The following is a 26,783-nucleotide window of genomic DNA, read 5'->3' on the forward strand; positions in this document are numbered from 1 at the left end:
CTGAACTGGGGTCACTGTGCCCCCAAGGGGTAGTTGTTGAGGTCTCGGTTGCCACAATCAGGAGGGCGCGACGGGCATGGAGTGGGCACAGACGTGCCACATCCCACGGTGTCCGAGTCGGCCCTCGGAACAAGGCATCCCCCAGCCCCAAATGCCAACAGTGCTGAGGAGGCTGCTCTGGAGACAGACACACAGACGGGACGTGGGCTGAACAGAGGCGGCGGCCCACCCCGCCGGCCCCGGTGCCCGCTGACGGAACGCAAAGCAGTCCCCATGTCCCAGAGCATGCTCAGTTGCCCTTAATTTCTTTTTCTTTTTTATTCTTTTTGGAGGGAGGGAGAGCACACATGCGCATGCGTGGGGGACACACTGAAAGCATACTCAGCATGGAGCCCGACTCCCAAGTCAGGCTCTGTGTCACAACCTTGAGATCATGACCTGAGCAAAACCAAGAGTCACATGCTCAACCGACTGAGCCACCCAGGCACCCTTCAGCCAATATTCTTAAACATTCTCTCTTAGCTTCTCTCTTGCTATGTTTTTATAATACATATGTGTGTCTTGGGGGCACCTGGGTTGCTCAATCGGTTGGGCATCCGATTTTGGCTTAGGCCACGATCTCAGTTTGTGGGTTCGGGCCCCGCATCAGGCTCTGTGCGGACAGTGCGGACCCTACTTGGGATTCTCTGCCTCTCCCCCACTTGTGTGCACGCTCGCTCGCTCTCTCTCTCAAAATAAACTTTAAAAAACATAAAATGAAATAAAATATGTATTTGTTATTTTAAAGAGAGAGAGAGCATGATCCAGGGAGAGAGGCTGAGGGACAGAGAGAAAATCTTAGGTAGGCTCTACGCTCAGTGCCTCTACACTCATGGGGCTCGGTCCTATGACCCTGGATCATGACCTGAGTTGCAATCAACAATCAGACACTCAACCAACTGAGCCACCCCAGGCATCTCTCTCGCGCTGCTTTTTAGACAACCCATGGGCAACCATAAAATTATAGCTACCAAAAACCTAAAGGATCAATCGGCTTGTCCATTACAAACCATCAGGCGAGTTACAACTTTGGGGACATCAGAGTGGGGATTTTCAAACCTCTCCTCACCAACATTTTGGCTAAAACAAAACTTTATTAGGAACCTCAACAGGGAGGAGAGTAGTCTATTAGCAAGAAGTTATTTCATAAGATACAGTCTGGATTGTAAAAAAAAAAAAAAAAAACCCAGATATAATCAATTAGATCCATGAGGCCCGCTTTAGTCAACACAAAAACTCTGAGACGAAAAACTGACATCTCCAAGACATTCTCCATCACACTCGAACATCTAACTTTTTCTGTTTTTGATCTGATAAATAAATAGCACCGTAACCTGGAAATTCAGTTCCACACAGCGACGGAGCTGAAAACGTGATGGTTTCAGGTAGCACTTCTTCCCATGTGAGGCCAGTTTTCACTGAAACCAAGAGGGCGGGCAAATGTTTCTCTGAGCTAACCCGGGAGGACAGATTAATGGGCTGTGGGCCTGGATGGGTTAGTATTTGGTTACCAACGCATTTCAGTATGCGCAGTTCTCCCCACAGGATTTCATGCCAATTCTGGAAGTGAATCATTTCCTAGATGCCTAAACGTCCACACTAGGATTCCACAGAACGCAGTCTGATGACCACAGAGAGGTCTGCAGACCCCAGCACTCAAGTCTTTCAGTGAAAAGGACAGATGGGAAGAGCCAGCGCTGGCAGACTGGGCCTTCATCTGAAACGTCCCACGTGAGCTGGGCGCACCGAAGCGTACCTGGAGCCACAGAGGTCCGGTCACACCATTCACGGCCTTACAGCACAGCAGGCGTATGTGATGGGTCTGGAGTGACTATCTCACACTGATAAAGCCATCCAGCCAAGCGGGGGGAACCGCTTATAATTACATAAGTCTTGGGGCGCCTGGGCGGCTCAGTCAGTTAAGCGTCCGACTCAGGCTCAGGTCATGATCTCGCAGTTTGTGGGTTCAAGCCCCACGTCAGGCTCTGTGCTGACAGCTCAGAGCCTGGAGCCTGCCTCCGATTCTTTGTCTCCCTTTCTCTCTCTCTGCCCCTCCCCTGCTCACGCTCTGTCTCTCTCTCTCAAAAATAAACATTTTAAAAAATTACACAGGTCTGCAGTGCTTAATAAGTGCCATTAAAATATTAAAAAGACAAGTGGGTAACAGAATACAAGAGGAGCATCATTGCTGCTATTGTAACTTTCCCCTCACACCCTCGAGGGTATTACAGGTGTCGCGGACACCTCTCCCACAACACATCACTTCCTGGTTTGATAAAGGACTTCTGGGTGGCCCCGGGGCTCCGCAATTTACCTGCATTGGCAGACAAGGCTCACCTTCAGACAACAGGCTCAGGGCCTCGTCGGACACGTGCCCGCCGAGTCGCAGCACCTTCCTGGGAGTGAGGCTCTCACCGGGTGCGCTGGAGCCATCTGGGGACAGGCAGGGCTGCTCCGCGGCAGAGGTTGCCATGGATTCCCACTGAATCTCCTTCCTGGGAGACTGAAACTCCAGGCTGCATCCTGTCCAGCCGTAGAAGGCCAAAGACAAGAGAAATCCCTGGGCTGGGTTCAGTATCGCCTAGGAGGAAGGACAAAAAGACACGAGTCGGCCAGTCTGTGTACTGGGAATTTGAGCATTAACTCCACTCGGATGCTCGCTCACTGGGCTGCCTCACTTGGAAGTGACCCGGCTGGCTGCTTCAGGGCAAGACCAAGATTGGCTTTAGGTGCTGTACCTTCACGAGGAGGCGGGGAGGGGAGAGCTGGAGGGGGTGGGGGGAGGGGATGCATGCGACACAGGGCAATCGAAACGATCCTATTTTCACCCCTGCCAGGCAGCTAGGCTCTCCTACACAGAGATGCTCTCCATCTTGTGCTTCTGAGTCAGAATGTGATTTAACAAAGGTACCTGAGGCTAAAAACGAGTCTAGGGGACGTTCCTCTATTTCCGTGTGCTAAGGACCCATGAAGTGAACCAAAGGAACCAAGAGAAACTCCAAACCAAAGCAAAGAGGTGGAGGCAGTGAATGCTCGTCTTATTATAAAGTTCTCATGGGTCAGATTCTCCCCAGCTCGGAAGCAGCAGAAACACCAATTCCGTACAAGACAACGTCTACCTCTCCGCTAACAGTTTTGTTTTTTCATTACAAATGCAACACAGCGAAAACACTGGGAGGAATCTACTCATGGTGTTTCCACCTTATTTCCATTTTGTGTATTTTTTTTAATGTTTTTACTTATGTTTGAGACAGAGACAGAGCATGAACAGGGGAGGAGCAGAGAGAGAGGGAGACACGGAATCCGAAGCAGGCTCCAGGCTCTGAGCTGTCAGCACAGAGTCTGACGCAGAGCCCGAACCCACGGACCGCGAGATCATGACCTGAGCCGAAGTCGGACGCCCAACCGACTGAGCCACCCAGGCGCCCCGATTTTATGTATTTTTTTAATGTTTATTTTTGAGAGAAACAGAGAAAGTTGGGGAGGGGCAGAGAGAGAGGTGGACAGAGGATCTGAAGCGGGCCCCACGCTGACAGCAGACAGCCGGATGTGGGACTCGAACCCATGAACCATTGAGACCATGACCTGAGCCAAAGTCGGACGCTCAACTGACTGAGCCACCCAGCTCCTTCACCGTTCTGTGTATTTCTATACGATATTTTTTTCACACGTGTTATTATGTAGTTGTAACTAGTGTAATTTTTATACCCTGCGTTTTTCACTTAAAACTACAGATTTCAGGGGCACCCAGGTGGCTCAGTCCGTTGAGCGTCCAAACTCAGCTCAGGTGATGATCTCGAAGTTTGTTGAGTTCAAGTCCTGAGTCGGATTATGCAGACAGCTCAGAGCCTGGAGCCTGCTTCAGATTCTGTATCTCCCTCTCCCTCTGCCCCTCCCCTGCTAGCACTCTTATCTCTACCTGTCTTAAAAATAAACATTTAAAGAATTTTTTTAAAAATATATTTTCAAAATACTAGAGATTTCATAATTGTCACGTTTAACATCTACATAACACTCCACCAGGATGAAAAATTGTAATTTACTTAGCCATTTCCTTGTATTTGTTTCATTTGGGTTGCCTATAACACTTTATAGTCACGGATGATGGGATCGCTTCTTGGCCTTTTGGCTAAGATCAAGTGTGGTATCTGTTCGTATCAGTTTAATAATCGTGGATGTTACAAGGAACACCTTCATCCCTATGGCTTTTTCATAGTTTCAAATATTTCTTCAAGTGAAATTCTCTGATATTTTGGGTCTGCTTGAAAGGTCTGAAAAACTGGGCCAAACTGATTTACCAGAGTTGTCCCCATTTAATAACGGCCCCAACAATGAATGAGACTAGCTAGCTGGTACATCAAAGCCAGATACAGGTACGTACCGTTACATATTTAACCAACGACACATCATACTTTGGAGTGTTTTTTTTTTTTCTCTATGAACTTTACTTTTCAAGAAAAAAATTTTAAATCAAGGTTGACCTACCATTATAAACCACGTGGTCTTGGCCGCATTTCTCACAGGTCTCAAAAAGCTCCCGTTGATATTTGGTTGCATTTCAAGATAGAATAAAAGGATTTCGTTGATGATGTTTGTCAACCAGCTGTCAGAAAGAAAAGAACCCTGGGTAAAGAGAACATGTAACCCAACTCATCTTTAAATGTCGGCGGCGGTCAGGAAACCTGTCCTCCGAGACCACCATGTCCTGGAGGGGAATCCACTTGGGCACATGGAGGAACCAGCACATCACATCCAGGATTTAATTTAGGAGACCTAACTCTTTCTGTAAAGCGGAGATCAGCGGCTTCTTCCAAGGGTAACACGCAACACCACATCGGGTGTAAGGCTCTAACGTTATAGCTAATAACTCAAAATTCAATTTTCACTTGAAGAGTAATGTAACGTTTTGAGGGAGAGCTGCACCAATCTTGCTCTTTCACGTGTGAACCGTTTGATGTTATTGTTGGTAGGCCAACGACATTTAAAATGAGGAGTTGTTGGGGCGCCTGGGTGGCTCAGTCGGTTGAGCACCGGCTTCAGCTCAGGTCACGATCTCGCGGTCCGTGAGTTCGAGCCCCGTGTCGGGCTCTGTGCTGACAGCTCAGAGCCTGGAGCCTGTTTCAGATTCTGTGTCTCCCTCTCTCTGACCCTCCCCCATTCATGCTCTGTCTCTCTCTGTCTCAATAAATAAATGTTAAAAACAATTAAAAATAAAATAAAATGAGGAGCTGAGTGTATTTTGAGAGGGAGATCATTTCCATCTCGCCTAGGACCACGTCCAAACAAACCTCCTCCTATCACATCAATTATTAACACCACGAAGGCACGCCCTGTTTTGCAAAGTATTGATTCACCCCAGCAAAACGTTTTCTGGTTCCCATCTGTTTTGCATGGGTTACAGATCTGTTTTCAAAGCATGCACCTGAAACTGGGCAGAATGCCAACTGTGGGGCCAACTGAGGTTTAGAGAAAAATGGCTCTCTCTTATGTCTTGATGGAACCATGAATCATCCCACCAAAAAATGTGCCCTTGTCCTGTATCTTCGCAGATCCAGGAATCCTGGGGTCAAGAATGATACAAACAGGTACATTTTAAATTTTTTTTTTTCAAAGTTTATTTATTTTTGGGACAGAGAGAGACAGAGCATGAACGGGGGAGGGGCAGAGAGAGAGGGAGACACAGAATCGGAAACAGGCTCCAGGCTCTGAGCCATCAGCCCAGAGCCCGACGCGGGGCTCGAACTCACGGACCGCGAGATCATGACCTGGCTGAAGTCGGACGCTTAACCGACTGCGCCACCCAGGCGCCCCTAAACAGGTACATTTTAAAAGTGTGCTCCAGGGGCGCCTGGGTGGCGCAGTCGGTTAAGCGTCCGACTTCAGCCAGGTCACGATCTTGCGTCCGTGAGTTCGAGCCCCGCGTCAGGCTCTGGGCAGATGGCTCAGAGCCTGGAGCCTGTTTCCGATTCTGTGTCTCTCTCTCTCTCTGCCCCTCCCCCATTCATGCTCTGTCTCTCTCTGTCCCAAAAAATAAATAAACGTTGAAAAAAAAAAATTTAAAAGTGTGCTCCAGCCGTTTTATTTCAGAGTTAGCCCTGGCAGTGGGCCAAAACACCAGATGCACGTTCACGGTCTCTGGAAACTAAACTCAGGAGTTGTTTGTTCTGAGGGCTTTATATATAATCTGAGGAGATGTGAGTATCTTTCCAGGAGTTCACAGATCGTGGGCCTGCCTTCCTGTCTCGCGTGTATTTCCTCAAAGGGCACCTAGTGCAGTTTCAAAGATCTCCTTTCCAAAGACTCTCTGCTTTGCAACTTTCGGGTCACACTTAGAAAAGCAAAATGGCAAGTTGTTTACGTATCCCTTCCCAGCGGCAATTAAAAAATAAAAAATAGAAGAAAGGTTACCAAATAATTAGAACCAGCATTATTTTGAAAAATCGGATCTTGATCACGGCTCCCATCCGTCTCTCGTTCTCTGTGTAAATGCCTTTTCTTCCTTTTAGTAAAGAGGCCACTGTGAAAAACAGAGGGGAACTGCATGTCACAGTCATTATTTGCATCTCCTGAGCGACAGGGAAGAGAGTCAACATGGACGTAAGCCCGAAAGCAAAGGCAGAAGAGCAGGAGACAGCCCAAGATACGGCCGTTCCTTCCCCCACACTCCAAGCTGGGGTCCTCGCAGACTCGAAGGGACACGGGGTCTTCAAAACGTTCAACCTCCCAAGAACTGTAGACTTCCAGAAGAGTTGCAAAGACAGTACGGAGACTTTCTGCATACCTATACCCAGACTCGTTCAACATTAACATCTTACACACCGAGGGTCACATTCGTCACCGGGGAGAAATTAGCAATGGTCCGTTACTATTAATTAAGCTCCAAATTTTATTTGGATTTTACCGATTCGAAAACTGTATTTTTAGGGGTACCTGGGTGGCTCAGGTCACGATCTCACAGTTTGTGAGTTTGAGCACCATGTCAGGGTCTCTGCTGTCAGCATGGAGGCTGCTTCAAATTCTCTCTCTTGCCTCTCTCTCTCAAAAATAAACGTTAAAAAAAATCTATATATTTAGGGGCATCTGGGTGTCTCAGTCGGTTAAGCGTCCAACTTTGGCTCAGTTCATGATCTCACAGATCATGAGTTCGAGTCCCCTATGGGGTTCTGTCAGCTTCAAATCCTCTTTCTCCCTCTCTCTCTGCCCTTCCCCTGCCTTCTCTCTCTCAAACATTAAAAAACGAAACTATATTTTTAAAGGTTTGTATTTTCTATTACAAAAATAATGCACACTGTTTTGAAACATTGAAAGATTAAAAATTTCTCATTATAGACAAGTTGGAAAATACTTTACTTTTTAATGTTTATTTATTTTTGAGAGAGTCAGAGTGAGAGCAGGGGAGGGGTAGAAAGAGGGAGACACAGGATCCGAAGCAGACTCCCAGCTGTCAGGCAGAGCCCGACGTGGGGCTCAAACTCACAAACCGCGAGATCATGACCTGAGCCGAAGTCAGATGCGTAACCAACTGAGCCACCCAGGCGGTGCCTCAACAAGTTGGAAAACATTAAAAAAGGTTAGAGGAAAATCAACAAGCTATTGTCTATCCTGAGACAAGCACTGTTAGCATCTTACTGTCGTTCTTATCAGTCCTTTACCTAGACATGATTTTTGTTTGATATAATTGACTCGGTACTTTTCTGCAAATCTGTATAAAAAGTTGCTGTACTTAACATACTGTTTTTATTTTAATTTTATTTTTTTATTTTAGAGAGAGGGAGAGAGTGCACACGCAGGGGAGGGGGCAGAAGAAGAGAGAGAATCCTAAGCAGGCTCCACACTCAGCAGAGAGCACTCAATCCCATGACCCTGGCATCATGACTGGAACCAAAATCAAGAGTTAGATACTCAACCAACTGAACCACCCAGACGCCCCAATACACTGTTTTTAAACGCAACGTGGAGGAAAAAAACTGATCCAAAGAGCCACATGATTTCCTACTCTTAGTGGCAGAGCACTTGAAATGTTTTGAAGTTCTACAATCAACCGACCTTTCCATTAAGGGGCACTTCTTTTTATTTATTTTTTCTTTTAATTTTTTTAAATGTTTATTTTTGAGAGAAAAAGAGACAGAGCATGAGCAGGGCAGAGGCAGAGAGGGAGGGGGACACAGAATCGGAAGCAGGCTCCAGGCTCTGAGCTGTCAGCACAGAGCCCGACACGGGGCTCGAACCCATGAACCGTGAGATCATGAGCTGAGCCGAAATCGGATGCTTCACCGACTGAGCCGCCCAGGTGCCCCAAGGTGCATTTGTTCATTCTCATTCTGCACAGGAGAGATCCATGCAGCTTGAGCAGGTTGGAGGTTTGCCCCAGGTCACGCCTCCGTGAGGATGGGGTGGAACCAGAATGCCAAGTCCCCAGCCTCAGCTCAGAGTTCTTTCCAGGGCATCCTGCTGGCTCATAACATCCTTCTTACTCAGTTCTTACCATTTGCACCCGACTCCTTTCCTGCACTCTACTTCCTGTTTCCTGCCCAACTGAGTAAAGACACAAGGCCAAGCACCTCACGGGAGTAACCAGGCTCACTCTTCAGGCCACACCCCATCCCTTCCCCCCCGGCTCCCCACTCCTCCCCTTCCGCTCCTATCTGACCTCCACAGTTTTCCACGGGCACTCCTGGGGCCTCCAAGGCACCCCGAGGGCAGACCCAGGATGAGCCTAGACGGAAGTGAAAAGTCCACTGGCCCTGGCCTTGAGCTATTAAACATTGGCAAAGAACTTGTGTAGCCCATGACCAGATAGGCTTGTTCGCTTTCACTTATTAAACCTGCTCACTTTCTCCAAGTGTATTGTCCTTATGTCTCTAGAGGATGACAAATGAGGTCTAGCGTCCTAGATGATTCGAGGAGCACAACGCATGCCATTATCTGAGCCCAAGGCACGGGGCCATAGCCCTGGTCACGCACCCAGACAGCTTCCCTGCTGCTCACCTGCGGTCACGGTCTTCCAGAATAGGATGGGGTTGGCCCCCAGGACGATCAGCAGCGGCAAGTACGTGGTGACATAGTGCGGGATGGCGAGCTCCGGATCCCGTTCACACCTGAGGGAGGAGGACCAAGCCATTCTTGAAAACAAGGCTTTGCCTAAAATATACACACTTACCTGGAAGGTGAGATCAGAGGGTGAGAGAGAAAAGGCAAATGCGTAAATCTACTTCTGACTCTGCCAGAAGGAAATGTGACTCACATCTTATGTCTGCAAAGGAGCAATCAGTCAATCACTGAAGAACAGGAGAGACCAATCATGTTTCTATTTGTCCTGTAAATGTGAGGCCCTCTAGGGCACTCCAAGGGGGAGAGATTTTAAAGGTCACTGCTAACAAAAGGAAAGATAGGAAAGGACACTCGAAAAGGGGAGTCCCCCCACTGGGTCTCTTCAAGGAGAAAAAGACACAAATGGGAATGCAAACTGGTGCAGCCACTGTGGAAAACACTATGGAGGTTCCTCAAAAAATTAAAAACCGAGCTACCCTACGACCCAGAAATTGCACTACTAGGAATTTATCCAAAGGATACATAAGTGCTGATTCGAAGGGGCACGTGCACCCCAATGTTTATAGTGCTGCTATCCACAATACCCAAATTATGTAAAGAGCCCAAATGTCCATCAACTGTCGCATGGGTAAAGAAGATGTATGTGATATACATACAATGGAATACTACTCGGCAATGAAAAAGAATGAAATCTCGCCTTTTGCAACAAAGTGCGTGGAACTAGAGTGTATTATGCTAAGCAAAATAAGTCAGAAAAAGATATCACATGTTTTCACTCGTATGTGGAATCCGAGAAACTCAACAGATGAACATTGAGATCGGAAGGAAAAATAAGATAGCAGAGAGGGAGGCAAACCGTAAGACTCTTAAATACAGAGAACAAACGGAGGGTTGATGGGGGTGGGGAAAATGGGTGATGGGCATTAAGGAGGGCACTTGTTAGGATGAGCACTGGGTGTGATGTGTAAGTGATAAGTCAACAAAAAAAAAAGGCCAGTCCTGTGAATAAGATCCAGTCTCTCCCCTTTAGCGCCTCAAAATACCCAGCCCTCATATTCCAAGGGCAATGTGTTGCCATGGTTGTGTAGAACAATCAGAGCAGAGGTGCTTTTCAGGGGAAGGACCAGAACTTCTACTGAAGGATCATGGGAATTGTCAGTCAGCAGGTGGGGTAGCAGAGTGCCACACAGGCACGGCTTACCCACGTGGGAGCCAGGAGCGAAGAAACGCATAACGTCAGAGAGCAACGAGGAAGAGAGAATCAAAGGCAAAGGGGAGAGAGGACTGCTCAGGCCCAACCCAGGTAGGAGGTGCAAAAGCAGATGAGGGAGCAGCCTCTGTGGCCACAGAAGGCAGAACGATAAAAATGCACACACGCACTCTTGTTCTCACAGGCCTGGAGCGGTCCAGCCCAGAAGGGGAAAATGACTGAATGCAAAACAACTTGGGTGGGAAAAACGCACGGCCACCTTTTCTCGCCATGAGAAGGAACACAACACCATCTCACAAGGCTACCTTCCTTTTAATGGAAGTTTTCGTTTTCAGCTGTGCAGGTTCAGATGTGGTCTGGAAAGGCTTGAGGGGACAAAGAGGATCAAGCAGCAGAAAAGCCATGACTCGGGGCGCCTGGGTGGCTCACTCGGTTGAGCATCTGACTTCAGCTCAGGTTATGATCTCACTGTTGTGGGTTCCAGCCCCGCGTCAGGCTCTGTGCTGGCAGCTCGGAGCCTGGAGCGTGCTTTGGGTTCTGTGTCTCCCTCTCTCTGCCCTGGTCATGCTCTGTCTCTCAAAAAATAAAATAAACTGCTAAAGAAAAAAAAAAAAAGGAAAAAAAGAAAAGCCATGACTCTGACCAAAAGACAAAAGTAAGCGATGATTGAGTGAGTGGGGACAGCAGTTTGCACAGGCCCGGGAGCAGCCTCCTAAGGACCAAGGGGGCACCTGGGAGTGAGCCCCGCAGCGATGGCTCCCTCATGCTCAGGTGCAACCTTCCCAGGAGGCTCCAGGAGCCCACGGGTGAAGCGGAGTGATGAAAGCTCCCTTTCCACTATTAACCATTAAGCGCACCCCACTACAACAGCCACGGACACCGTACTTGTCCTCGTAAAGTTCCTCAGAGCAGCTGTATGGATGCGTCTACACAGACTTTGGGAGTATCCGCCACCGAGAAGGCAACACCAATTTGGAGACATCCGAGTAGCTACAAGAAGTCAAAAAAGGGGGAGAAATTGTCCAACCACGAGTCAGCAAACGTTTTCTGTAAGGGAACTTTTACCGTAAGTATTTCATGCTCCACGGGCCACCCATTCTCTGTCAAAACTCCTCTGGCACTGCAGTGGGAAAGCAGCCATAGACCGTGCGTAAACAAAGGGCATGACTGTGTTCCAATAAAACTTTATTTATAAAAACCAGCAGAGGACCAGATTTGTCCTCGGGCTGGGCTGTGATCCTTGTCTACACTGCCCTAAGATCCCAGACAGAGACCATGTCCCCACCTGTTGCAGTTTTCCATTGGAAGCTAGAGCACACATCCTGGGAGGGACCGTGAGCCCTTGCAGAGGACTGACTGCACTGAGGAGATTCTTGAGGACGTAGAAGAAACACCTAAGACAATTTCAGATTATCTGTTTCCCCGGATCTGTGTGTTCAGGATAGCGGGAATACAGCTGGAAGAGAAGCGGCAAAGTGAAGCAAGCTGACGCTTAGATCCAGCTCTTCTAAGAGCAATCTTTGGGTTTCTCCAAGCCATTTCGAATTCATCCTTAGGATGTTAAACTGCCCTGCTCATCCAGATGAAGCTGGCCTGAAGCGTAACAACTAAAGGGTGTGCATGAGGAAGCCCCATCGATATGGAGAGGAACACACCTAACGCTGGGTGCACACCCTGACACGAGGACGCACCTCAAGCTGGGTGCACATACTTGCATCCACAGGCACCTACAGAAACGTGAGGGGCTGAGGCGGGGAAACGAACTCCAGGGTACAAGTACCGTAGCGAGCGCCCCAGCGCGGGTCTGGGCAGGTCCGTGAACAATGGCCTGACCTGCAAGGTGCCCACTCCGCGTCAGGGCCTGTGTATTTGTCGCCAGAGAACAATGAGTCAGGGAGCAGGGAGTCCCCGCTTACCTGGACACGGACGGGTAGTAGAGCATGACCACTCCCTCCACACACAGCAGGACGGCCAGGCCCCAGGCCATGATGTGGTAAAGCAGGATGGTGCTAGGAGAGAAGCAGAACCAGGGGGGCGGGGCCTGGCCTGAGACGAGCTACGGAGACGCCCAGCCACACAAAGTACCGGACCAACTCCCGGGGGGGCCCCCCAGCCATCAGGAAAAGTTACACTGAGCAAACCCTTGGTAAAGACCTGCCCCATTCTACCTCTGAGTTTTCCTTTTGTAATTGAGATGAAATTCACGGAACATAAAAGTAACCACCGCTCTGTCGCCTTGGGCAACTTCACATTATGCAACGGCCTCCTCTCCCCAGTTCTGAAACAGCTATGGCCCCAGAGGGACGTGCCCGCAGGCAGTCCCCATTCCTCCCGCCCCCAGCCCCAGCAACTGTCCCCGTTCCTCCCGCCCCCAGCCCCAGCAACCACCCGCCTCCTGTGTGTGTCTTTGGCTTCTCCCACTCTGCACAATCCGTGTAAATGGTGGCACACAACACGTGGCCCTCTGTGTCTGGCTTCTTTCACTTAACAGGAGTCTTTCAAGCCTGACAAGAACAAGGCACCTCATCAGTCCTCCTAAGGACCCAGCTCACCCAACAAGCAAGGAGTTCCTATCCCCACACATCCCCAAAGGTGCATCTGTACCTAGAATTCACGGGTCTTAGTGCTAAGTGCAAACCAAGGTCTCTGAAGAAATGTGGGTTCGTTCCATGTTCCGGGACAGCGGGGAGCTCTCCTTTCTCGCCTCCCACCCCACACCCCACCATTCCCTGCATGCTTAACATTCCTGGACCATCTCTACCCTCTGTCTTTGTCCTCCCACACGGCCCTCCCTTTCCCCCAGGGACTCAGTCAGCCCTGCAGATGGGGTCTGGGAGAGGGGTGCACAGCCATCTGTTAAAGAGCATTTAACCGGCCTCTTCTGTGCCACGGGACGGGGGCCCACGGCTCCGTCGAATGCGCTCACCGTCACCCGTGACTGTACCAGGCTCCCGGCAAACAGTGCCACCCCCAACCCACTGGGATTTTAACTCTGAAAACCAGCTGTGTAGGCAAGGGAACGGTCAGGGATCCGAGTGCAAGGGTGCCCTTCCACAAGCAGACAAGGGACGGCACACAGCAATGAGCTGCAGGAAGAAGCAACTTTTCGCAGCCAGTTCTCCGGAAGGCCACAAGGAAAGGACCCCAGCATGCTGTGCCTCTCGCAGCGTTAGAACCGGTTCTGGAGCAGCCCTGCCCCTACCTCTCTGGGTTTGGGAGCTGATGGGGTGTGTCCCGTCCAGAGGTCAGAGGCTCTGCATCAAAGAAAGAAATGAAAGGAGCAGCTTTCTGCAAAGGCCTGGGTTGTTGCATAGAGCAGGAGCTCCGCATTCCAGAACCTAACCTTGGGCCGAGGGAGCCAGGGGTGTTGTCCAGGGGTGTTGTCCGCAGAGGTGGGAGGGAGCAGGCCAGGCGAGTGCAGGCCTGGGGGGGGGGGCGGCCGGCACAGACTACTCAGCGGCGCTCTGGCCCCAGATGGCCAAGCAGGGAGGGAGCCAGACTGGGCCCGGCTTCTCGGGCAGCAGCCACTTTAATAACCGCTGTGACCCCGAACCCACACCAGGTGATGAGTCTCAAGTGCAACGCATCCACAATCAAGAGCAGCCGGTGGCTGAACACGCTCGTCTCTTTATCTGACCGCTAGACCGTTTTTATGTGCAGGCACGCGAGGGCCCTCCCCGGACCCCCTTTCCCCCACACTCCTATTCACAGAGCAAGTCGGGACTTCGATTTAGGGCTTTCCCCACGATCTCAAGCAACTTCTGCTGTTGTTTAAAACCTGTACATCCCACAGCTGGAGCCGCAGGAGGTTACATTTTAACTCTAAATCTGTCTTCATGACATTTCTTAGGATGAGGATTAAAAAAAAAAAAGATTCTCCTGTGCCAAAGAAAATAGCTAAGGACTGGAAGGACCTAGAAGGGAATACAGACTTTAATCCAGCCATACCTGCAAAGCCTGGCCCCCTGCCCTGGAATTCCTCGGGACCCTCCTGGGAGGCTGCAGTGTCTTAACCGCGGTATCGACCGCACCCTGGGCTCTGGAAGCAAGCTGGCTCTTAACGGAGGAGCCACACTCGCAGCTCTGGCCCCTTGGAGCCCTCACACCAGGAAGCAGGGCTTCTGCCATGACGAGGCAGGGGCTGGGTCTCCGTGCCTACAGAGCGCCTGTCTTACTGCTCTGCTGTGATCCCTGCTCCTCTTTGATGGCAGAGCCGCTTCACTCTCAACAGTCTTCCTAGTCCCGGGCCCCTGCGCTTGCCCCTGTCCTTGCATCCGAATGTTTCACATCTTTGGCTGTTTGCCTCCCGCACGACCGGCCGGTCCTCGGACGCTAGGCCCTGCCAGCATCCTCTGAAGTGTGGAACCCCCCCCACCACCCGCATCCTGCCTGTTCTCACGCTGTGCTCCAAAATGAGTTGCAAACACTGCTGGCTATGAGGAGGGCTTCCTGACGGCCTGTCCTGGTTTCTCAGGGCTCTGCCTGTCTTCTCGCTCCAGAGAGCTCTCAGGCTGCCCTGTCGGACCGCAGTCATCCGTGGGTGGGGGTGGGGGTGAAGCAATGCCTCCTCCTGCGACAGAACCAGCTTCCTGGAGGTGCTCCAAGGCTCCTCTTATCTCCACAGCTGGCTGGCTGTGACACCTCTTGTTGTGCCCTAACTCCAATCCTTCCAAAACTGAGTGAGAAAGGTGTCACACAGGAACACACACTTATTTGCACTGGCCTCCGGGTCAAACACTTCTCATTGCTGCTAGTTGCCTACCCAAAGCCATTTCCCCTTTTTCCTTGGTAAAATAACCTTGATGGCATGCCAAATAGCAGCATGCTTGCCTAACAGACTATGTTTCCAATCCAACCTCCTCTTGCAGCTGTGACCATGAAACTAAATTCTGTCCATTCCAAAAATGGAATAGTTGTGTAAAATCCCCAGGGAGGCTGCTTAAAGGGAAATGGCTCAGGAGAAAACAGGCCCCTTATGCATTGCCCCTTCCTCTTTCCTGTGGCCTGGAATGCAGATGTGATGGCTGGAGCTCCAGGAGCTATATTGGGCCATGACGCCTTGAAGATGAAAGTCACACAACAGGACGATGCAGCAAAAGATAGAAGACCCTGAGGTCCGTTATAAGGGCCCGGGATTGCCTACCTCTGGCCTCCTTTGGCATGAAAGAAAACTTACTTTAAAGTTATTTTATGTGTTCTATGTAGCCAAAACTAATCCTCATTGATATACCTGGTTGGCTGCCCTTGACCTTAACTCTCTTCCCTAGAGAATTTTCAAAACCAAGAATATCTAGGTTCTGTACACATGTATAAAAGCCTAGGACTGAAGGTAAAAAGGTAGAAGGAACAAGCACACAAATAAACACTAAACTTCAGGCCAGAGATACCAAAGTTACTGATGATGATACATAAGGAATATCAACAATTTTAGAGCAAGAATCTACTTAAGTTTCCCAGTGTGTTCTACAGCCTGAATGTGATTTCTGTTTACTAATTTTGGCTTCTAAAGTGAATTTATTCAGGGGCCCCTGGCTGGCTCAGTCAGTGCAGCAAGCAACTGTTGACCTTGGGGTTGTGAGTTTAAGCCCCACGTTGGGTGTAGAGATTAAATCTCGAATCTTGAAAATGGATCAGAGACCTGGGCACCTGGGTGGCTCAGTCAGGTAAGTGTCTCTTGATTTCAGCTCAGGTCACGATTGCACAATTTGAGAGTCGGAGCCCCATGTTGGGCTCCTGTGCTGACAGCATGGAGCCTGCTTTGCATTCTCTGCCCCGCCCCCCTCTCAAAATAAATAAACCTTAAAAAAATAAAATAAAATGGATGAGACCTAAACTGAAGTGTTCGAACCATAAAACTCTTTTTTGGTTCCCAAGTTTGATGCACGAACTCATACAAAATATTCCAGATAAAGGATCCTCCTCCTTCTGGTTAATCTAGTTAATTCGTAACTCTCTTTGCGGTTAACAACTGTGTGCAACCAATCACAGAGATCACTCTTTAGATATTTTGGGGGGACAGGTTTCAAATACCTTTTGGAAAAGGGCACCTCAGAAATTACAGTAATCTTGGGGCGCCTGGGCGGCTCGGTCGGTTGAGTACCCAACTTCGGCTCAGGTCATGATCTCACGGTTCGTGGGTTCGAGCCCCGCATAGGGCTCTGTGCTGACAGCTCAGAGCCTGCAGCCTGTTTTGGATTCTGTGTCTCCCTCTTTCTCTGCCTCTCCCCTGCTCACACTGTCTCTCTCACTCTCTCTCAAAAATAAACAAACATTTTTTAAAAATTTAAAAAAATGCCATCAAGTAAAAGACAACCCAATGAACAGAAGATATTTGTAAATCCTGTACCTAATAAGGTACTTGTATCTAGAATCTATATGAAGAACTCTTACAACTCAATAACAAAGACCAATTAAATGGGTGAAGGAACTGAACAGATATTTCTCCAAAAAAAGCATACAAATGGCAACTAAACATGTGACAAGATGCTCAGCATCACCAGCCACCAGGGAAGATACCATTCACACACACACTAACATGGCTAAATTTTAAAACCAAAGTAATACGTGGAAAAGAACAAGTATTAGCAAGGATGTGAGAAACTGGAACCATTATACGTTGCTGCCGACAATATAAAATGGTGCAACCAGCCAGGCTGGAAAGCATTTTAGCAGTTTCTTAACAAGGTTAGAGAATTACGATGTGACCCAGGGTATAAAGCCCCTGAGTACATGATGAAATAGCACGTCCACACAAACATCTGCATACCAGCGGTCGCTGGAGTATTCCTTATAGCCAAAATGATGCAAACAACCCACACGTCCATCAACCGATAAATGGATAAAATGTAGCACATCCGCTAAGCCGAATACTATTCAGCAAGGAACAGGAATAAAATGCTAACACCACTGCGCCATGGGTAAAGCTTGACAACGTCTCGCTAAGTTTAAGAAGCCAGACACAAGGGGCACCCTGGGTGGCTCAGTCGGTTGAGCTTCCGACTTCGGCTCACATCATGATCTCACGGGTTGTGGGTTCAAGTCCCATGTCAGGCTTTGCCCTGATAACATGGAGTCTGCTTCAGATTCTCTGTCTCCCTCTCAAAAATAAACATATATTAAAAAACACAAAGAAGCCAGACACAAAATGTCACATATGGAATGAATGTGCTTTCAAGCAATACCCAGAACAGGCAAACCTAGAGACAGGGGCCTGGTGGGGGCAGGAAGGGGGGTGGGGATTAATCACTGGTAAAGAGATTGGGGGGAGGTGAGGATTAAAATGTCCTAAAACTAGTTGGTACGATGGTTGCATGATTCTGTGAATATACTAAAAAAACAATGGATTTTGGATTTTATACACTTAATTGGGTGAACTTTATAAAACTGTTTAAAACAAAACGAAACAAAAAAAGAGCATGGGGCACCTGGCTGGCTCAGTCAGAAGAGCATGTGGCTCTTGATCTCAGGGTTGTGAGTTCAAGCCTCACCTTAGGTGCAGAGATTACTTCAATAAAGTTCAAAAAAAAAACAAACAAAAGTAGGGGGGCACATGCTTCCTGGATGAAGCGTCAGAAGACCCAGGCACTCGTCCCATGCTGCCATCCAGCTTCCCCTTGTCACTCAGGTGCTCTGTTCCCCCAACACACATGCTCACCCCAGCTGCCGTCACAGGGCACAGCGCCCGACAGCCTACTATGTGCCAGGCACTTTCCTCAACCATTCACAGAGCATCGATGGACTCTCCTGTGACCTGATGCGGTTGCTACTATCCTACATCTGGGAAAACAGAAGTCAGACACGTTAAGAAACTTGCCAACGGTGCCACGGTGAGTGACCCCTATACAGATGGGACCCACCGTGGACGCTCACCGGGTAGCCACCGGGAGCTCCAATGTTCGGCTTCCGTATGTGGCCTCAAGTGTGAACACACACTTCCCAGAATCTTCTCCAATCTCTAGACACAGTCAAAAACTGTTTATATTCATGCCAATTCTGTTAGTATGTGTCCAGTTGCAAATATTTAATTTATAGATTACCTGCTGTCATGGTTTAAACTCCTCATTTGGAATCTGCCTTCAGCTTTTTATAAAAACAGCTGCCGGAGGGGCGCCTGGGGGGCTCAGTCGGTTAAGCTTGATTTTGGCTCCGATCGTGATCTCACGGCTCGGGAGATCAAGCCCTGTGTGGGGCTCTGCACCGACAGCACAGGGCCTGCTCGGGATGCTCTCTCCCCCCTCTCTGTGCCCCTCCCCTGCTCGCTCTTGCGCTCTCTAAAGAAACTTAAGAAATAGCTGCCAGACACAATCCTCAAGGGGCCGGCTGACATTCTGATTGGGTCCGCCATACCGAAAACTACTCTGCAGCCCTCAAAGGTACCCCCGACCCCTCTTCGTACAACAGAAATTGGGCAGAAAGCTCTAGTTCCTCGTGCATACCTCTGTCCTGCTGATCTCCGGATCACCAGAAAGGCGTCGACCGCGTAGCAAAACAGCCACCAGAAGCAGGCACCGTACAACAGCTGGATCCACATCTGTAATCAGGAAGAGCCTGGCATCAAAGCTCCTGGAAACAGGCCCCGGACTGTCCCCACCCGTGAAAGGAGCGGGCAGATGCCGGTTTCCTCTGACGTCAGGAAGCAGCACATGAAAGCCCTCCGGAGACACGTGGACAGTCTGGGAAACCAAGGCTGGGGCGTGGCCCAGGGCGGCGTGTGCCTCCGTGCTCTGTCCGCCCAGCGGCGCCGGACTAGCAAGCCCGCTGGCCGGGTACGCTTGTCGGCACGGGACGTAAAGGCCTCAGATGCGCAGCCTTCCCCGGCGTGAGGGCTGACAGTGCCTCTGAACGACAATGAAGGAGTGTGGGCAGGAAAGGTCTTCTGAGCAGAGGGGAAGGAAGGGGCCGGTCTGCTAGAGGCAGCGGGACACTGACCAGCCTCTGGCGCGGGCGGACACTGCGCTCCCCTCTGCAGCCGGGAAGCACCGACGGGCACAAGGAGAGAGGCTGACGATTCTGCTACAGCTCGGTGCACAGAGCAACAGAGATACACAGATTGAAATAATATATTCCGGGGCGCCTGGTGGCTCAGTGGGTTAAGCGGCCGACTCTTGATTCCTCATGGTTCCGGAGTTCAAGTCCCGTGTTGGGCTCTGCGCTGACAGTGCGGAGCCTCCTTGGGTTCTCTGTCTGCCTCTCTCTGCTCCTCCCCCGCTCTCTCAATAAATAAACTTAAAAAGCGAAGGCACAAATATGTATTTCATTAAGCACAATATATATCCCATAAATCAACAACTTTCATTGTCCTTTCTTTTCCCTTTTTGGCCAGCTGGTTTTAACTGCAGCTCCACCCTAGGTAAGGACTGTATATGTGGGCTCACATACGGTGGGGGGCAGGGGGGAGCCATACTAGCGCAGTGGTCCTCAAATTTAACTGTCAGTCAGAAGTCCCTGCAGGGGGTGTAACATCACAACAGACCCCACACCAAGGTTCTGAGAATTTGCATTTCTTTTTTTTTTTTTAATGTTTATTTATTTGAGAGAGAGACAAAGCACGAGCAGGAGAGGGAGGGCCAGAGAGAGGAAGACATAATCCAAAGCAGGCTCCAGGCTCCGAGCTGTCAGCACAGAGCCCTATGCAGGGCTCGAACCCACGAACCGCGAGATCACGCCCTGAGCCCAAGTTGGATGCTTAAATGACCCAGGCGCCCTTGAGAACTTGCATTTCGAACAAACTCCAGTGGGCTCAGACCACACTTGGAGGAACAGAGTGTCACAGGAGCACAGTGGGAAGAAAGGGTTATCAACACAAGCAGGTGGACTTACTGCAGTCCCCACGCAGTACGCAGCAGGCCAAAGGTCCGTCCCATTCACGTCTGAGATGCCCTTGACGAAATCGGGGAATCCCAACCACACCGCAGGCCGGAAGACGATCCCTAAAACCGAGTAAGAGGACACAGTCATCCCACGGGAGATGCATTCCAGGCCCCGCATTTGATGCCGAAACTGCACATTGTACCGAATCCTAGGTGGACCACGTTTTGTCCTTTACGTACATTCCTACGATACGGCCTGCTTTATAAATTAGGCACAGTTAGAGACTAACAACTAGTAAACAACGATAATACGCTGTAATGGAAGTCATGTGAACGTGGTCTCTAAACACCTTACTGTACTCACTCTTCTTCTCGTGAGGACGTGAGATGTAGCAAGGTGAAGCATGCAGGCACCGTGATGTGGTGTTGGGCTATACGGACCTTCTGACAGGGCAGATGACCAACCGCTTCCGGACCAGAACGGACCGCGGGGAACCAGAACCGCGGAAAGGAAAACTGTGGCTAAGGGTGAGCTACTGTCCTTTGTAATGGTCCTAATTCGGATCTAAAGCCAACTTGCTGCTCTGTTAAGAGTAAGTAGATGGTGGATGGAAAAATAGAGAGAGAGAGAGAGAGAGAGAGAGAGGGAGAGAGAAACGAGGGAGGAAAGAAACACACACATCGGTGTGTGTACAGAGACAGAGAATAAGATCTAGGAATAATTATTTCGGTCACAGAGCAATCCCAGGAATTTTGATTTCAACTTGAACCACCATTAGCCACAATCATATGCCTAACGTAGTTGTTTGCTTACTTGGTATGAAGAAGCAATTGTGTGAACAACAACCGGTATTTCTTGGCTATATTTTTAATACCCACGTATGAACCATTCCTGACATTTAAAGAAATGACCGAAACAGCACGATTCTGAAATGTAAAAAGATCATTCTTTCATTCTTTAAAAAATGTATTTAGGGCGTGGGTGGCTCAGTCAGTCAAGCCTCTGACTTCAGCTCAGGTCATGATCTTGAGGTTTGTGAGTTTGAGCCCCGCATTGGGCTCTCTGCTGTCAGTGCCCAGCCTGCTGCAGACCCTCTGTCCCCCTCTCTCTCTGCTCCTCCTCCACGAGCACTTCTCTCAAAAATAAACATTTAAAAAATAAAAATAAAAAACAGGGGCGCCTGGGTGACACAGCTGGTTGAGCATCTGACTCTTGGTATTGGCCTGGGTCATGATCTCATGGTTTGGGGGACGGAGCCCTGCATCGGGCTCTGTGCTGATGCACGGAGCCCGCTTGGGATTCTGTCTTTCCATCAAAAGAAATAAACATTTAAAAAATTATATAAGTAAATAATGCAATTAAGATTCTCACAAATTAGCTCTCCTCAATAATTTGCTCTTGACGTTTATTATTTGTAAGTTTTCCTTGCTATTAAACCCAAATACCTCATTCTCCTCAAAATAGTATACACGCTTTAAGGTATACATTAAGGTTTTTTGTTAAGAAACGTGATATGCTCTAATAACATACTCCGTAGGGGTGCCTGGGTGGCTTAGCTGGTTAAGGGTCCGACTCTTGATTTCGGCTCAGGTCATGATCTCACAGGTCATGGGTTTGATCCCTGCGTCAGGCTCTGCACTCCCAGTGCAGACCCTGTTTGGGATTCTTTCCCTCTCCCTCTCTCTCTCTGCCCTCCCCTGTTCCATCTCTCGCTCAAAATAAATAAACTTAAAAAATAATAATATACTATGGAATACAATGCTAAAAAGTAATTGTAAACAGTACGAAGTTTTGTGCTATGTGCTCATGTACACTAATATAGTATGTAATAGACGACTAAGTATACAATACGTAACATACTAAATCTATTCTACGTAATACACTGCCAGACTTACGTTGCATACTATACTACCAACTATATGCTGAATACGTCACCAAATACAATCTGTGTATTTAAATCGTATACAATCTAAATATAGTGATACCCTACCAAACGTACATTATATACGATATGAAATTTGTGTTACATAACACACTACTACACGAACACCATGTAATACATCACTAAAGAGGAACTATGCACACTGAGACATTTAAGATATACCTTCTCGTTATCAAGCACTGCTCACAAAAATAATGCTTTTCTTCCATAGAATGCTTACCATTTACGGCACATAGCATTCCTTCGAGCTCAAGAAATGCCCAATGTATTTTTGTAGCGATATGAGCTGATGAATGTCAACTTATTGTGATAAACATTTCACAATATGAGTATGTCAAGTCATTCTGCTATCTTAAACTCTTACAGTGCTCTATGTCAACTGTATCTCAATAAAACCGGAAAAAAAAAAAAACTCTGCCCTATGAGATAGGCATCATAAGTATTTTTCAGTGATGTGTCAGTCACCAAGCCTTGCCCTGAATTCTGCTTCTGCTCATTTGTCAATATCACGCAACTCCCTTCCAAAAACAAGCATATATGCAAATATTATTTCACGGATCCTCAAAAGATATCTGGGTGCATCTTTATTTTTAGATATCCAAGTTATAGAAACTAAATTGCTGTTAAGATGCTTTTCCAGAGGCACCAGGCTGGCTCAGTCAGGAGAGTGTGTGACTCTATCTCAGGGTCATGGGTACAAGTCCATATGGGGTATAGAAATTATTTTTTTAGTATTTATTTATTTATTGAGAGAGAGAGAGAGAGAGAGAGACGGAGAATATGCAAGTGTGCACTCATGCATGGTTTTGAGGGGCAGAGGGAAGAAGGGAGAGAATCCCAAGCAGGATCCACGTTTTCAGTGCAGACCCCAATGAGGGGCTCGGCTTGAATTCACAAACTGTGAGATCATAACCTGAGCTGAAATCAAGAGTCAGGCATTTAATCGACTGAGCCATGCAGGTGCCCCAGTAAATAAACTTAAAAAATAAAAATAAAAAAGATGCTTTTCCAAAATGTTTCAGCAGAATCAGGAAGAAAACCAATGTCTGATTTATTTTGCCTGCACCAAGATGGTTTTATCCCTAAGAGAAAGGAAGTACTGCTTCCTGTCTGACTCCTGGAGTCTGAGAAAGTGACTGAAGGTTATACAGTATGTACTGGAAGTCAAGTTCCTTGAGGGTCTCTGACCACAAGGGCACAGAACTGGAGAACGGCACGCTGAGACAGCCACCTGCGTTGATATCAGCTCAAGGCGGGGTGAAAGCTGCTGCCACCCCCTCAGGGATGTTTCAATACCATCGACAGCCTTCAGCTTCACGAGTAAAATTATGCAAAAGTACATGTCCAAAACGGTCAGCGCCTGTCAGCCAGTTGCCAAATGTGGGCAGCATCTGGATCCTGATTCGAACGAACCAACTATAAAACAGCATTTATGAGACAACTGGACATACACCAGGGATGTTAAAGAACTGGCTTTCGGGGCGCCTGGGTGGCGCAGTCGGTTACGCGGCCGACTTCCGCTCAGGTCACGATCTCACGGTCCGTGAGTTCGAGCCCCGCGTCGGGCTCTGGGCTGACGGCTCGGAGCCTGGAGCCTGTTTCCGATTCTGCGTCTCCCTCTCTCTCTGCCCCTCCCCCGTTCATGCTCTGTCTCTCTCTGTCTCCAAAATAAATAAACGTTAAAAAAATTTTTTTTTAAAAAGAATTGACTTTCATTATTATTCTCCGGCGACAATACTAGCGTAGTGTGTATATTTAATTTTTAATTTACTTACTTAAATTCAAGTTACCTAACACGTAGCATAGTATCGGTTTCAGGAGAACCCAGTGATTCACCTCTCACATACGACACCCAGTGCTCATCCCAGCAAGCACCCTCCTTTTTTTTTTTTTAATTTTTTTTTTCAACGTTTATTTATTTTTGGGACAGAGAGAGATAGAGCATGAACGGGGGAGGGGCAGAGAGAGAGGGAGACACAGAATCGGAAACAGGCTCCAGGCTCTGAGCCATCAGCCCAGAGCCTGACGCGGGGCTCGAACTCACGGACCTCAAGATCGTGACCTGGCTGAAGTCGGACGCTTAACCGCCTGCGCCACCCAGGCGCCCCAACAAGCGCCCTCCTTAATGCCCATCACCCGTCTAGCCCATCCCCCCACCCACCTCCCCTCCAGCAACCCTCGCTTTTCTGTATTTAAGAGTCTCTTACAGTTTGCCTCCATTTTTATTTTTCCTTCCCATCCCCTACGTTCATCTCTTGTGTTTCTTTCATTCCACATATGAGTGAGTTCATGTGGTTCTTGTCTGTCTCCACCTTAGTTCAATCAGCACAATACACTCTAGTTCCACCCCGCGTCGTTGTGAATTAATCCAGTGGTGGGTGATACCAGGACGGGGTATAGATGAAGTGTGAGCATAGGTCCGAAGGCGGTTCCTTATACAGTCTGTGTGATTTATGTTAGAAATTTTCCCCAAGTAAAAATGCAAACAAATGGCTTTGGAAAAGAGTTTAGGCTTTACGGGCCACAATTTCTCTGCCATCATCCACCTCTGTCCTTGCAGGGCAAAGATAGCACTAGACAATGCACAAGGGCAGGGCACGGCTGTGTTCCCACAAAACTACTGAAGGACACGGACATTTAAATTTCATGGAATATTTATCAAAAACATTTCACGAAGTATTTTTCTTTTGATTGTTAAAAACCTTTCGGGCCACAGAAAAGAGGCAACAGGTGGGATTTAGTGTGGGGTCTGCGGTTTGGCCGCCTGTGGTAGAAAACCCAAACCTGAAAAAAATTATGTACTTATACGCGTTAGAGGTAGACACATCAAGTTTTCTTCCCGATTCTGCCAAACCGTTCGGGAAACGGTTGTGGATGCACAGAACATTGTCAGTCTCTCACTCGCAGAAGTTATTAGGGAACCGTTGTATTTTCTGGGGTTTTTGTTTAATGGCAACCGTCTGAAGTTTCCCCCAGTAAGCTTGCAATAACGAACATTGTAAACTGTTTCTTCTCTTTAAACAAATGTCCCCTGGGCATAATTTTTACTGCCTGTCTTGTTTCGCTGAGTCCCTCGGTCGTCCTGTCCGGTCCCTAGGGAGCCGCCTCTGTGCTCCGAGGACACACCCTGCCCAACCTCGCGGGCCGCGCACGCTCACCCGGGCACCGAGCAGCTCCGGACCCGCGGGCGGCGCACCTTACTGAAGCAGCCCAGAAGGTCCCAACCCGCGGGCCGCGCGCCTCACCCAGGCACCGAGCAGGCCCCAACCCGCGGGCCGGGCTCCCCCACCCCGGGCGTCGAGCAGGTCCGCGCCCCTTACCCAGGCAGCCGAGCAGGTCGCAGGCGGCGGCGGCGCGCAGGATGCGGACGGAGGCCGGGGCGCGCGCCGAGGCCGGCGGGGACGTGGACGTCGGCCCCGGGCCCGCGGGCCGTCGCCCCGGCAGCAGTTGCAGGAGGCCCAGCGCCGGGCGGCACGCGCCGCCGCCCAGACACAGCGCGTGGAAGGCCCGGGGCTGGAAGCCCAGCACCAGCTGCGTGGCGGCGTCCCGCGTGGGGCAGCAGAAGGTCCCCAGGCGTGGGGAGGCCATGGGCCTCATTTTTGAGAGAGACACAGAGAAAGAGGGGTAGAACCCCAAGCAGACTCCGCACTCCGCGCAGAGCCCGATGTGCGGCTTAAACAGAGATCATGACCTTGGGTGAAGTCAAGGGTAGGACGCTTACCTGACTGAGCCACCCGGGTGCCCCGGGAACCCAGTTTTATATGCTTTATCTTATTCCTTATATCTCTCTAAGGAACTGCTCATTACTTTTTACGTGTGATAGCTATTGGAACAGATGTTTGGGGATAGACGTCCAGAGTTGCAAAGTTGGTGGATGGCAGAGCTGTGAACTGGGCTCGGCTCAGTGCCCTACGGCCCTGGAGGTGGGGCTCTGGGACTTGGGGCTGCTCCTTTGAAAGCCCCTGAATCCAAGTTCACTTTCATGCATGTACTTCCAGCGTTGACAAGATGAAATGAAATATAAGGTATGTAAGTGTATGATCAGCAGTCAGTGATGCACACCGATGTTTAGCTTTTTATTTTTAAAATTTTTTTTTCAACGTTTTTATTTATTTTTGGGACAGACAGAGACAGAGCATGAACGGGGGAGGCGCAGAGAGAGAGGGAGACACAGAATCGGAAACAGGCTCCAGGCTCCGAGCCATCAGCCCAGAGCCTGACGCGGGGCTCGAACTCACGGACCGTGAGATCGTGACCTGGCTGAAGTCGGAAGCTTAACCGACTGCGCCACCCAGGCGCCCCTAGCTTTTTAAAGAGTGCTTATCTGGACCTTGTGGAGGGTTGCTTTCCACCTTATGAGTGACTGTCGTGGCTTGGGTTTTTCTTAAAATCCTGTGTGTGTGTATACTTAAACACAGACACATCTTTACAGACGGCAAAGCAATACTTACTTCCATTTGAACAGGCAAGCAAAAAAACCTCAGCAAGGTGTCAAGCCTGTAGAATCATGTGGGAGTTAGGAAACCGGATGCTAACCCCTATTTGTGCACTGACCTGGGAGAGTCACTGAAAGTCTCTGAGCAGTTTTCCCGTGTGAAAGTTGGGGACATACCAGGGAGGTTTGAGTAGTGGGCTAGAGGGTTTTATGCACGTTTTGGGCACACGTGTATGCTGCTGATGGTATTACAGGCAACACTAGTCAGATCCCCGCCTCAGCATGTCCTTCCAGCA

The 26,783-nt window shown here is 49.1% G+C and overlaps 1 protein-coding gene and 1 pseudogene across 1 annotated transcript; one reads left to right on the plus strand and one right to left on the minus strand.

The window, feature by feature from the left end:
• Positions 1-11: 11 nt before the first annotated feature.
• LOC124527588 (G-protein coupled receptor 143-like) lies at positions 12-25,640 on the minus strand. The gene is made up of 10 exons (XM_047100683.1): positions 25,373-25,640; positions 20,120-20,229; positions 18,736-18,830; positions 12,217-12,309; positions 9,028-9,137; positions 6,448-6,556; positions 4,525-4,642; positions 2,377-2,620; positions 1,786-1,795; positions 12-177 (listed from the first exon to the last, which is right to left on the minus strand). The coding sequence occupies exons 1-10, from the start codon at positions 25,638-25,640 to the stop codon at positions 12-14; spliced, it is 1,323 nt and encodes a 440-aa protein (XP_046956639.1).
• LOC124527594 (uncharacterized) lies at positions 4,149-4,357 on the plus strand (annotated as a pseudogene).
• Positions 25,641-26,783: the final 1,143 nt, after the last annotated feature.

Source organism: Lynx rufus, unplaced genomic scaffold (genome assembly GCF_022079265.1).
Source record: "Lynx rufus isolate CCGP_SWC_20201006 ecotype Redwood Valley unplaced genomic scaffold, mLynRuf1.p SCAF_51, whole genome shotgun sequence".
Taxonomy (NCBI): domain Eukaryota; kingdom Metazoa; phylum Chordata; class Mammalia; order Carnivora; family Felidae; genus Lynx; species Lynx rufus.

Excerpts from the sequence above, each read along its gene's own strand:
- LOC124527588 (XM_047100683.1), bottom strand. The coding sequence starts at position 25,640 with ATGGCCTCCCCACGCCTGGGGACCTTCTGCTGCCCCACGCGGGACGCC. Across the intron at positions 20,230-25,372 it reads CGACCTGCTCGGCTGCCTGG|GGATCGTCTTCCGGCCTGCG; the intron begins GTAAGGGGCGCG and ends ACTCGGTTTTAG. Across the intron at positions 12,310-18,735 it reads CGGAGATCAGCAGGACAGAG|CACCATCCTGCTTTACCACA; the intron begins GTATGCACGAGG and ends CTTCTCTCCTAG.